Genomic DNA, 12,854 nt, shown 5'->3' on the forward strand with positions numbered 1-12,854 from the left:
ATAGTGTGCTTGATGAGCTTTAGAGTAGGCTCAACTTTTTGTCCTCGTTTAGGCATTCCAAAGTTGTAATCTCTCGACCAGTCATGCACAGATTCGAGTGAAACTCGCTTATAAGTTTCAATAAATGATTTTCGAACTAGAGATGAGAAATGAAAATGGAAATGTAAAAGGGAAGAATGACAAATGAAAATGAGAGATGAGCAATGAAGTTGAAAGTGTAAACGAGAAACAATTAGAAATGGGTATGATTCTGGTTATGATGGCGACATGGGCCTAACTATATGCATATGCAGATGTGAACTAGTCTGAACTGGACTATGTAAGCAAAATGGACTGAATGACTAGGATTTTATGCTAGTTTCACTAGACTTAATGGATTGCCTTTATGGACTTATGGGTGATTTGCCTCACTAGACCTAATGATTTCGGGACATTATGGACTTAGGGTAGACTAGCTTTGCTAGACTCGAGGATGCGGAGTGCTATAGATGTAAGGTAGGAGTAGCTTCGCTAATCTCGAAGGGTGCCTTTATGGTCGTGGGGATGACTAGCTTCGCTAGTTCAAGGTACTGTTATGGTCTTATAGGGTGTCGTTATGGATTTAAAGGGTGTCGTGATGGACTTACAAGGTGTCATTATAGACTTAAAGGGTGTCGTTATGGTCTTAAAGGATGTCGCTATGGTCTTATAGGGTGTCGTTATGGACTTAAAGGGTATCGTTATGGTCTAATCTGGTGCCGTTATGAACTTAAAGGGTGTCGTTATGGTCTTATAGGATGTCATTATGGACTTACAAGGTGCTAGCTTCGATAGACTTAATGGTTCGGACTTCATCCTATATGGTTTGCAATTCGACTTGATTAGACTTAGTAAACAAGTTGCGCCTTATATGGACCTAATTTTGGACTTAGTCCTAAATTGGTTTGAATTAGACTGGGAGATACACATGAGCTTGACATTAACTTGAATAAACTTGGACTGGGATTGACATAGACTAGGGTTCACCTAGATTTGACTTGAATTAGACTTATATGGGCCTAAGATGGACTCTAATGATAGCGATCCTAATATGAATGCATGGACTCAAATTAGATGGACCTAATATGAATGCAAAATGGACTCTAATTCATAGGGGCGTAATATGAACGCAAGTGAACTGGGCTGTAATGCATACGGGCCTAAAATGTATGCAAGATGGATTGGAGCTGGTTGATTGAATTGAATGATGGTGTTTGGACTAAGCTTAACATTTTCGAAGTTAACTTTTGAAAGGAACCCCTTTTTTTATCTTTCGTTAGGAAAAGATGATGGATGAACTTTGAAAATATTTTTTTAATGTCATGGTATGATCATAATTAGTAAATGTTCTCGAAAAAGAAAAAGGTATAATATAAGAGGGTGTAGGATTGATTTTGAAAAATGTATATTTTTTGAAATTGATGAGTATGGTAAGGTAAGATTGACAGGGATAGTAGGAATGGAAAGGAAAGAGGTAGACATGCATGACAACTTTAACTCTACAATGACCACTTTAGATGCACTTTTTAGGAGAGGCTCGACCTTGCATGAAAGCATTGATTTTTTTGAATTAGGTGATACCTTTTATTAGACTATGCACTACGTGAATGCAGACAGACAAACATAGGACTAAACGTAGGATCGTCCATTACGACGACTAAATCGATGAAAAACACGCGACGCATAGATTGTGTGCCGCGTAGTGCATAGTTGTGCATCTGACATGGGAGTGGTGCGCTAGGCACAACATAATGTGCGTGGCACACTACTCCCTGACACATATTTCGGGGGTTTAGGCGATGTATTGGGAAATTAACAATGTTTTTTGTTTGTTAGATACGATTTTAGGAAAGACGCATAATAATGACAATTTGACAAGATAATAACATGCAAGAATTGCAGTCATAGGCAAATGTCATATAACATGGATGCAAAAGTTCCAACCTAAAGTCCAATTCTATGTCTGAAACTATTGGTCAGGTTTAGATTCAATTTGAAAAGGGTCCATGACTAAGAGATTGATCCCATACTTCGTACCCCTACTTAAAGAGGTGTCCACATGTAAGACGCACTCCACTTCTTAAGTCACGAATAAGAGAACAATGCCATGGTTGGGTTGGTTTGCTTGTAACTACGATCCAACACTATCGCTCAGGAAATATTTTGGAAGGACAAAGCGCAAACCTCTCGAGGTGACCTCACACATAGAACTTGTGTTAATGAGACAAGGTAGATTGTCATTATGGTGGCTGATCAAAAACCATGGACATACAAAATAATATATTATTCAAAGTCAGAAAATTAAGAATGAATCGTATTTTTCAAGTTTCACCCACTCATTTTAAAAAAATAATTTTTCAAAATCCTACCTAGTGAAGTCTCCAAATTGTAGGCGTGTTTTCATTTTGCCTACGCCAGATGAGCGCGTATTAGATTTGACTACCCCACTGTAAAGATTTTTGTATTGAAACTCGTTTTGAAAGAAGTCGCCAACAATTATTTTTAAGAAGAATCATAAACGTAATTGGATATGGAAAAATCGTTGGGACAAATACGGACTTAACTAATATATATTTCCCCATCATGACTCCATAGATGGTCAAAGTGAACCAAAGATTGAGTTCGGGAGTAAGGGTACAGTACAATCAGGAATTATATTGCCCATTGATGGCCTCTACTTAATAACGATTCATTACAAACTATATTCCAAAGAATCATCATATAATATTTCTATACAACCTAAAAATAATTTAGTTTGCTAGATTGGTTTAGGAAACACATAAAAAGACTATTTTTTAGTGATATGCTATTATTCAATCAATATCACATGGAACCTAACAGGTTGTCCAAATTAATCTGATTAATATTAGAGCAATTCTTTAGGGCTTGATTAATAAAAATAACACGTGATTGAGAAAAATCATGCAGGACAATCATATAAGATGTATAGAATAATCAGGCAAGTATGATAATATAGAGGTACGCATAACAATTTTATAAATAAATTATAGAAAAGGGATTAGAATATACAGTAGGACGATTGTATACTAAAGATCTACAACCTGAAAGAAATAATTAGTAACTTCAATATAAAAATAGAGAATTTATTCAAGGATCCTCAGCATTATACCTATTCGGTTTAGATTGAAGAGTACCACGACCTTTAGGCGGAGCAATCGTGGAACCAATAACACAGTGTGATTAGGAATTAATTGTAAGTATTGAAAGTATTTGAGTGTTTGAGTATTTGAGAGCCGAAATGTATTCGTAAGGATTTTTTGTATTTGTAAAATAATACAATTAAAAAGCCTCCCGTAATTCGGAAAATCTGGAGTATTTATACGCAAAACGACACAGCGCCTCGTGCGCCAGCAGCGCCTGGCGCGGCTGAGGTGTCAAGCGTACGACGCAACATGTCCAATAAAAAGCGTACATGTGCCACGCATTTTGAAAAAGTTAAGAAAGAAACTCCGAGTCTTACGTAGAGAACTGCAATTGACACAGGACTCCGAATAAGTCATAACTCCACGTGTCAGGTATAGATTAGTGCACTTGCCACAGGTGGACAAAGCTCCGCCATGCGCAAAGCCCTGGGCCAGGCGTAGGTTGTCTGGCTCTTGATGTAACTTCGCCAGCTTTATTTAAAACGCATTTAAAAGATTTCTTTTATCCTTTAGTTATGCATATCTGATTTTACAGGATAAAAATTAATTTTAAATATATAAATAATATTTTTTAAAAATATTTATTTAATAAAATAAAGCAATTAATTATAAATTAGTTGGGTTTATTAAAGAATTCGGCTCAAAATACAATTAATTATCATGAATAATTAATTGCGCTTTAGAATATCATTTCGAACACACAATTTTGGAGTGGTTCTTTAGATTGCTCTTCCATTGGGTCATGCCGATTAATACCGCGGTATGTTTCATCATTGGATCCTTAAATGGGGAGACACAATTATGTGGCTACAAGAGGCAAGATTGAGCAGATAATTTTTTTTGAAAAACATGGTATACTATCACATAGGAAAAAAAGGAAATATTAACATGAATAATCTAACTTTCACCAGTCTTCTAAAATTAATTCCAACTTTAAATTATTTTAGAATAATATCAACTTTAGGAGTTACCTTTTCAAAATAATCTGAACTATTATTTTTCTATGTATTATAGACCTAAACGAATTAGTGTTGACAAGAAAAGTGATAATTTGATGTATTTTGAGAAGATCCCCATAAAAATTAGGATTATACTGGAACAATCTCAAATTGGTATTATTTTGATAAGAGGTAAAAATTGAGATTATTCATGTATATTTTTATATAAAAAAAGAAGCCACCTTATTATATCATAATGAGCGAGTTAGATTTTATAACAAGTCAAATCGTCCACATATCATCACTCAAAAAACTAAGTGATGCTTATAAGAAAAATCTCTATTATATAAGCTAAGGGAGGAGGTGTGGTGTCCTCCATTGAAGTGATTAGAATACCCTCTAATAATTTTGTTTTTCTTTTTATAAACAATTGGAAAATGAGAATCGATGAAACTTGCCATATGAGTAGGTAAAAAATGAAATATGCAATACCATTAATAACTTGACCAACTAGACTGACACAATCAATTCACGAAATTGATTAGAATCTTCAACCAAAATAAGTTAGTAATATATCGTGATAACATAATATTTCATATTTACAAAGTTCAAACAATTTGGTTTATTAACATTTATAATTGTTAAAGAACTATACTAAAGTCTCTGTAAATAAATTATTAAATCATCGACCAAAAATTTTTCAGTGACAGTATTAAATAGTTAAAAATCATTAACCTTTAATTTAAAAAGATAATAACATCTACAAAAGAACCTCAATAGTTTGCATCACTACCAAAATAATTTTAGATAAAAAGAAGATGTTCATTTGTAAATACTTACATAAAATTATCGACGCACGCATCGCGTGCATATGTAACTAGTATTGATGAAGTCAAGTGAGCATAGATCACTCTTGTACAACGATGTTGGTGCAACAACGTTGGCTCTGGGATGTGTTTCAGTTTTGTCGTTCTTAGTGCAAGTAATTTTTTGAATCCAACACTAATTTGCTTTTACTATAACTAAATTCACTTTAAAATAGCATATTTTTGTTTTGTTTTTGACATATTCAATGGTGATAAATATGGTTATTTTGTATGATTTTTTATTTTGTTTTATATTCCAAGTACTTTTATCTTCCAATGGAGAAAATAGTAAACGTTGTTCATAACATATGTGTTTGTTTGTTTTATGTATGGAGCAGGTCTTTGGATTTTAATGGCTTCTAATTTTTCTCTTCCTCTCTTGTTGGTAACATTTTCAAATTTCTTTTCCTTTTTCTTTGATTAAGAGTTCAATGCTGGAAATGCCCTGATCTCAGCTTGTTACTTGTTAACGTTGGGAGCTTGAATATATTTGTTTAACTACTAATATGAGCTACATTTTTGGGAAAATGTTTATGTTTCCTGTACATTGTAGTACATTCTTATCAAATATTTTCTTCTCTATGTGGGCATTCTAAATCAACATTTTCTTTCATATACATTGTTCTTAAAAAATTTTATGTCTGTCAAACTCGTATATGCATTGGCTTTAAGCGCAACTCCACATCTCTTGGAAGTCCCCTCTTTTACCTGATTATCAACATCAATTTGAGCACAACTTAGATTTGTATTGATTTCAGCTCATTCTCTCACATAAAAACTGATTTATCAACTTATATAACAAATCATGCAATCACTTTGCTGCCACTTTAGTGGATAGCTGGAAAGCATTGCACCTTAGTAGTACGCCTGCCTTGGTGTATGTAAATGAAACACTAAATCATAAATTGATTTTAGTGGGATGTTCTTTACCTTCGTGATTTTATGTGTTGCATGTATGCTTGTGCCCATTCTTACCCTTGTTGCAGCCACATGATGCTCTAATTGATTGAATTAGGATTTCCTTTTTATGGTACTTCGAGGTGCTTATAGAGTTTTGAATTTAATGACCTTGATCTTTCTAACTTCTGAATCAGCAAACGAGTATAGACTTTAGGTAAGTTCGTTAGCATTTAGAATCTATTGTTGTAAGTTTTGTGTGTTTGTGCAACATTATGATCCCGCTCACTTCTTTCTGGCCTACTATAAGAAATTTATTTCATAGCTGTTGCTCAATTCTTTCTGATTTATATTTTCTAGAAGCTTCAAACTAGACTCATGACCAATAGGAGCCACTGTCAAGTGTCAATTACATTTCATTACAATACGTAAAATGTTATGATTCTTTAAATACGTAATTATGTTGAGTCTTTTTTTCAGATTCATGGTTCATCGCAAGGACGTCAAGAAACTGAAAAAGCATCACGTAAGGTGGAACAACAAGAAATTGAAATAAGTGTATACCACATGTATGACATATTTCAATTGAAATAGTTATGTGATTTGTTGATTGATTTGAACTTTTTCATGACAATGTCCTCTTCAACCCCATACTCGAAGGATTATTGTAGATATTATGTTTGTCATTACATGCTTGAAACAATTGCAAGTAGAGGGCCATTTATTCCTGAGGTAACTTCATAACTCATTAATAACATCTAATAATAATTTGGAAAAATCTCAATGGTACTCCCTCTTCCTCCGGCACGTGATGTTTAATTCCCTTTTTGGACATTATTAAATGTGCTATGATAGTTTATGAATGCAGTTTCCATTTTGGTTATAGTTTTCAAAAATTCATATATTATATCCTAGTTCTAATCGATTTGTTATCATTGAGTTTGTGTATAAGAATCTTATAAAATATGTATACCTTAGTTCTGATTATAATTATAATTATAATTATTTGAGATTATTTTGCAGTACTTTTCTAGGATTCCCAACACTTATTTGTGAGAGATGATTGACGATCTCAGAGATATATGGGTGAAATATTTAAACATCCAAACACAAGATTATGGAGGTCGAAGACGACAGTTAAGTTTGAATTGAATATATTATTTGATTATTTTAGAAATTTAGTTTTAATAGATAGCATCATATTATATGAACTTTTTATAAGACATAATTGGAAGAAAATTATTCTTTATTGAGAGCTCTCGATATAAATTAAATGTAGCAAATATTTTTTTTGACATGATGAATAAAGCAAGCAGGAATATCTATTTAATAATATTATTGTAGCTATTTATATAATGTTTTATATAAAAAAAACTGTATATACAAGGAGCCGTAAATACAGGAACAATTTCATGATAATTTATGTATAATGTAACATTTTAATATAAACAAATTCTATTAAAACTAAGAAACCGGTTGTGGTCAATAACTGGTCTTAAAGGGTAAGGTAAGGAGACTGGTTTGAAATTTTAACTGGTCTCCTAACCTCTTTACATATTATATGTACGGTTACCTAAGAAAATGGTTTTACATGTCAACTGGTCTCCCAAATAAACAAAGAAACCATGCATTATAACCGGTCTCCTAACCTAGGACACATGTGAGATGGAAACCTATTGTAGTCCGATTTCCTAGGTCATTTTCAACTGGTTTCCTAGGCTTTTTTGTAGTAGTTATTGGCGGCCAATATTATGTCGGAGCAAGACAATTTCTGGCATATTGTTTGGACATTGGTGTCATTTATGATATGAATTGCACCCATGACAAGAGTTAGTGATGTTTTAACTATTAGTTTAAAGGTGGTGTTGCTTCTTACATCCAATTTCATAATTGGTGATATTGAGGTCAATTTTGATAATTTTTTTTAATCCTTTTGCCTGTTTTATTCTTCTTTATGTTTTTCTTCCAATTTCGCCAAAAAAGATTGTGATTAATTAATTTTGTCTTTATCTCTTATACCCACAAGTTAAGTGGTAAATTTTATGTTGTTTACCTTATTTTATTGGTCTTCTTCTTTTAAGCATAATCAAATATTACTCTACCCTTTTCTCTTTTCTTATTGATGGAATTTTAATTTAAATTTGAGTGTTGGACCATGTAATATATATTATTATGTGTTGTACTCTTTTTGGTTTGGGCCTATTAATGTATAGCTTGTTACTTCAGTCCACCCGGCCTTGGGCCTTTACATAGCATTAGGGTTGTATCATTTATATAGCTTCGATTTGGCAATATACGAGATACGAATTGATTCCATATCTACATCATCATCTCTATCCTGCCTTAGCATGGTATCAGAGCCGGAATACTCTCCAGTGTACCTGTAAAACCCCGTCGTTCGAGTCGGAGATCGGAACCTCACCCGCGTGAAGTGTGAACGATCGAGAAAAAACGATGGGCGACGAGAAGCACAAAGCGATAGTCAACATAGGAGAATGGCACATGAATCTGACTTCTCCTTATTACTTGGGAAATATGATTACACATTTCACTTTCACCGGTGACAACTACGTGGCATGGGCTCGTGCCATGACACTTTCACTGAGAGCACGCCGTAAATATGGCTTTGGGAAGCACGATTCCAAAGCCAATTGACCTGATGGGTGTTCTTGATTGGGATACCGTACACTCGATGATTATATCTTGGATTTTGCGGAGTATGGACGCAAAAGTCGCAGGGACAATACCGATGCATGAGAATGTTCGTGATTTATGGGTGTATATTGAGAGGCGGTTTTGTGTGGCCAATGGACCACGTATCCAGCAAATAAAAATCGCGATCTCGGACTGCAAACAAGTAGGATCGATGAGTGTCGATGAGTACTACTCGAAACTCATGGGTTATTACGATGAGTTGGCACGATTGAAGCCACTGCCTTCCTGTGAGTGCCACAAGTGTGATTGTGGATTAGTTTCAAAGCTGGCGCGTGATAGGGAAGATGAAATCTTTGATCAGTTTCTTATTGGGCTCGATACTACAACTTACGGGGCTGTTCGTACCAACCTGTTATCTCAGCAGCCCTTGGGTGATATCAACCGAGCTTATCAAACGTTAAAGTAAGAGGAGCACTCGCGGGCCGTTTCTCGCGAGAAAGGAGTAAGTGATGTTCATGCTTTTCATGTCAATTCGGACCGAGACAAGAGTCGTTTAACACGGTTCGATAAATCAAAACTTGTTTGCACTCACTGTAAAAGAAAAGGACATGAAGTCACTACTTGTTTTAAACTGCATGGAAATCCTGAGTGGTACGAGGAGCGCTTGCGTGCGCGTAATTCGGGACGCCTGGATGGGTCTCCTAACAACGGACCTGCTGCTGGTGGTGGTTCTGTCGGTGCAGCAAGCGGTAGTGGTGGTGGAAGTACTGCTGGGGCAGCGCGTGGTCCAGGGGGGGTGCGTGCTCACATAGTGGATGATGGTGCGTTTAGTTCAAATACAGAACGTGGGACTTCCCTTGCGTCTCTCACACAGGAGCAGATTCAAGCTTTGATGACTTTGATTAACACCGAACACAAGTCTAGTGATCGTATGGCAGGTACAGAGTGGATTATTGACACTAGGGCATCCCATCATATAACTGGCAATTTATCTGTCTTAGTGAACGTTCGCAGCATTACAGTTTTTCCAGTTAGCCTTCCTAATGGATGCTCTGCTTCTGCTACAATGAGGGGAGATGTCTATCTTACTGATGATCTTGTCTTACATCATGTTCTATTTGTCCCTGATTTTCAGTGTCATTTGATTTATGTGTCTCATTTGCTAGCTGATAATGATTGTATCATTCAATTCACATCTACTTTATGTGCTATAGAGGACCGGTCCTCGAGGACTCTGATTGGAGCAGGTGAACGGCGAGGGGGCTTTACTATTTCAGGACGGTGGCCATGGTGCATGCTGCTAGTGTTGCTGACTTGAGTATCTTTGACTTGTGGCATCAAAGGTTAGGCCGTCCATCGGAACGAGTAGTGAAGCTGCTTCCTGCTTTTCGTTCTAGTCATGATAGGAAGAAATTAAATAATGTTGTGAGGTTTGTCCTATGGCCAAACAAACCCGTGACTGTTTTCCTAGTAGTACTCATAAAGCCATTAGATTGTTTGAACTGGTTCATTGTGATTTGTGGGGTCCATATAGTAGTGTGCCTTCCTCTTGTGGTGTTGTTTACTTCTTGACTCTTGTTGATGATTATTCCCGTGCTGTTTGGGTTTATTTATTGCACAATAAAACTCAGGTTTATAAGTATTTCCTATCTTTCTTTGCTATGGTTAAGCGTCAATTTGCTACTAATGTTCAGATTGTTAGAAGTGATAATGGGACTGAATTTCAATGCATGCTTCCTTTCTTTGATCAAAGTGGTATTTTGTTTCAAACTTCTTGTACTGGGACGCCTCAACAAAATGGGAGAGTTGAGCGTAAACATCAACATAAACTCAATGTTAGCCGAGCTTTAATGTTTTAAGCCAATCTACCTGTTGAGTTTTGGGGTGAGTGTGTTCTTACTGCCGTTCATCTTATTAATCGAACTCCGTCTGGGGTGTTGGGTAACAAAACTCCATATGAAATGATCTTTGGTCATGAACCAGATTTTGAGGCTTTGATGGTGTTTGGGTAACTGTGTTTTGCTCATAATAAAAAATCTAAAGGAAAATAAGTTCGCTTCCCGCAGTCGTAAATGTATTTTCATTAGTTATGCAACGAGGAAAAAGGGATGGAAGTTGAAGGATTTGGAGACTGGAGTGATTTTTGTGTCCCATGATGTTTTATTTTTTGAAACTTATTTTCCTTATTCTACTCCCTCTTTTCTCCTACTACTGAACCTTCTGGCCCTGCTGATTTCCATCTTCTTGAGTCCACTAACCCCTCTCCACAATATCCCCTTCCAGCCCAATCCTCCGGCCCCTCTCCCGAATCCCTACCTGCCCCCAATACCAACCCAGGCCCATCTGGTTTGAACCAGCCCAACCCCTCTCCCGCGGATCTCCCTCAATCCGCTTCCTCTAACGCGGACCTACCTCCCTCTGACGTAGACTCCTCTACCGCGTCCCCAGCCCAGCCCACGCGGATCCTGCTCAATATCGTCGCCTTGTGGGCCGCTTAATCTATTTGGCCTTCACTTGCCCGGATTTGGCATATGTTGTTCATGTGTTAGCTCAGTTTATGCATCAGCCTCGTCACCAGCATCGGGATGCTGCTCTCCGCGTAGTGTGTTACTTGAAGGGGTGCCCAGGGCAGGGCATCATCCTTTCTTCACTATGTGACTTACAGTTGACCACTTGGTGTGACTCGGATTGGGCCAGCTGTCCTTTGACTCGTTGCTCTGTTACGGGATGGATTGTTTTTCTTGGTTCATCTCCCATCTGCTGGAAAACTCGGAAATAACACATTGTCTCTCGTTCCTCTACCGAAGCTGAATATCGTTCGATGGCGGATATTACCGCTGAACTCAAATGGTTACGAGCTCTTCTTGGTAACCTTGGTGTATCTCACTCACAACCCATTGCTCTTTTCTGTGACAACAAGTCTGCTCTTTATGTTCTCAAAATCCCGTCTTCCATGAATGCACTAAGCACATTAAGGTTGATTTTTACTATATACGGGATGCGATTCAGGATGGTATTATTACTACTGCCTATGTGCCCACTATGGAGCAACTAGCCGACTGTTTCACTAAAGCTCTTGGTGTTCGTCAATTTCGATTTCTCATAGGCAAGTTGGGCATTGGCGATCCCCATGCTCCCACTTGAGGTATATTGTTATGTGTTGTACTCTATTTGGTATGGGCCTATTACTGTATAGCTTGTTACTTCAGTCCACACGGCCTTGGGCCTTTACATAGCATTAGGGTTGTATCATTTATATAGCTTCGGTATGGCAATATACGAGATACGAATTGATCCCATATCTACATCATCTCTATCCTTCCTTGGCAATGAGTCTCGTAGCTTCCTTGTTTAATCATTGTGGAGTACAATATATATTCTTTTGATGTCCATTTTTCACACTTGCAGGCTGGAGCATGTATATGGTGGCTTTATTTCAAGAGTTTATATTGCTCTTCTTAGTTTAAGTATTGAAGTTCTTTTGGGGGATAAGATAGGAAAAGTATAGAATAAAATAATTATAAGTCAAAGGGGTGGTGCTGATTGCACACAAGTCATAGTTGGTGCTACTAAAGCCAGTTTCATCATATTAAAATGGTAGAGATTCCTCGGTTCGGGTGATGTCATTTATGACACGCGCCGCTCCCAAGTCAATAGTTGTTGATTTATTGGCTATTAGTCAAAACTGATGGTGTTTCTTGCACTTAAACCATAATCGGTGCTATTGAGGCTAATTTTGCCAAAAAAAAACATGTTTCAACATTAGCTTGTTTTGGCGATGAATTAGGCGCTTAATCCAGCTAGCTGTAGGCTTGACTCGTTAGTGTGCTTTTTTCATAGATAAACCTCGTATGTTAAGGCTCTATTTTTTTGGGTTAAACTATATTGAGTTGAAAAACAAAGTTAAATTGAACTAGAGTAAAATTACACCCAAAAGAATAGGGCCTATGTTCTTCATTTTAAAAGATATCTATTACCTGGAGCATATCTTGGGCCTAAAAATTAGTTTTATCCAATTTTTAGACCAAATACCAAACATAGTGATCAATATTGAAAAGGTCCCCCTAAAAATAATTCAATACTTTAACATGATTGTAAAAGTAATTTGAATTTCTCTTAAAAGACTTTTCTTTTGAAAAAAAAATACATGTAAGGTATTGCTTGATGTTTTCAATTCCCTCTACTTTTTATTAATGAAAAAATTAACATGAATAGTTTATATATGAGAGTTACACCATTTAAGTCAAACATTTGATTATTTCTCATTAGTCTCAAATCCCAACTATTGCTCACTATTTTTGTAAACCACTCCGCCA

At 36.4% G+C, this 12,854-nt stretch overlaps 1 protein-coding gene across 1 annotated transcript; it reads left to right on the plus strand.

Annotated features, from left to right (window-relative positions):
- The first annotated feature begins 8,503 nt into the window (after positions 1-8,503).
- Positions 8,504-10,397, plus strand: LOC104883080 (uncharacterized). Its single transcript, XM_010667535.1, has 4 exons — positions 8,504-9,000; positions 9,139-9,785; positions 9,887-9,968; positions 10,073-10,397. The coding sequence occupies exons 1-4, from the start codon at positions 8,504-8,506 to the stop codon at positions 10,395-10,397; spliced, it is 1,551 nt and encodes a 516-aa protein (XP_010665837.1).
- The last annotated feature ends 2,457 nt before the right edge of the window (positions 10,398-12,854 follow it).

Source organism: Beta vulgaris, chromosome 8 (assembly GCF_026745355.1).
Source record: "Beta vulgaris subsp. vulgaris cultivar EL10 chromosome 8, EL10.2, whole genome shotgun sequence".
NCBI classification, from domain to species: Eukaryota; Viridiplantae; Streptophyta; class Magnoliopsida; order Caryophyllales; family Amaranthaceae; genus Beta; species Beta vulgaris.

What these genes read in the sequence shown, in the direction of transcription:
- LOC104883080 (XM_010667535.1), top strand. Translation starts at nt 8,504, where the DNA reads ATGGCTTTGGGAAGCACGATTCCAAAGCCAATTGACCTGATGGGTGTT. An exon ending in GAGGACTCTGATTGGAGCAG is followed by an intron (nt 9,786 to 9,886) that starts GTGAACGGCGAG and finishes ATCAAAGGTTAG; the next exon opens with GCCGTCCATCGGAACGAGTA. An exon ending in AAATTAAATAATGTTGTGAG is followed by an intron (nt 9,969 to 10,072) that starts GTTTGTCCTATG and finishes GGGTCCATATAG; the next exon opens with TAGTGTGCCTTCCTCTTGTG.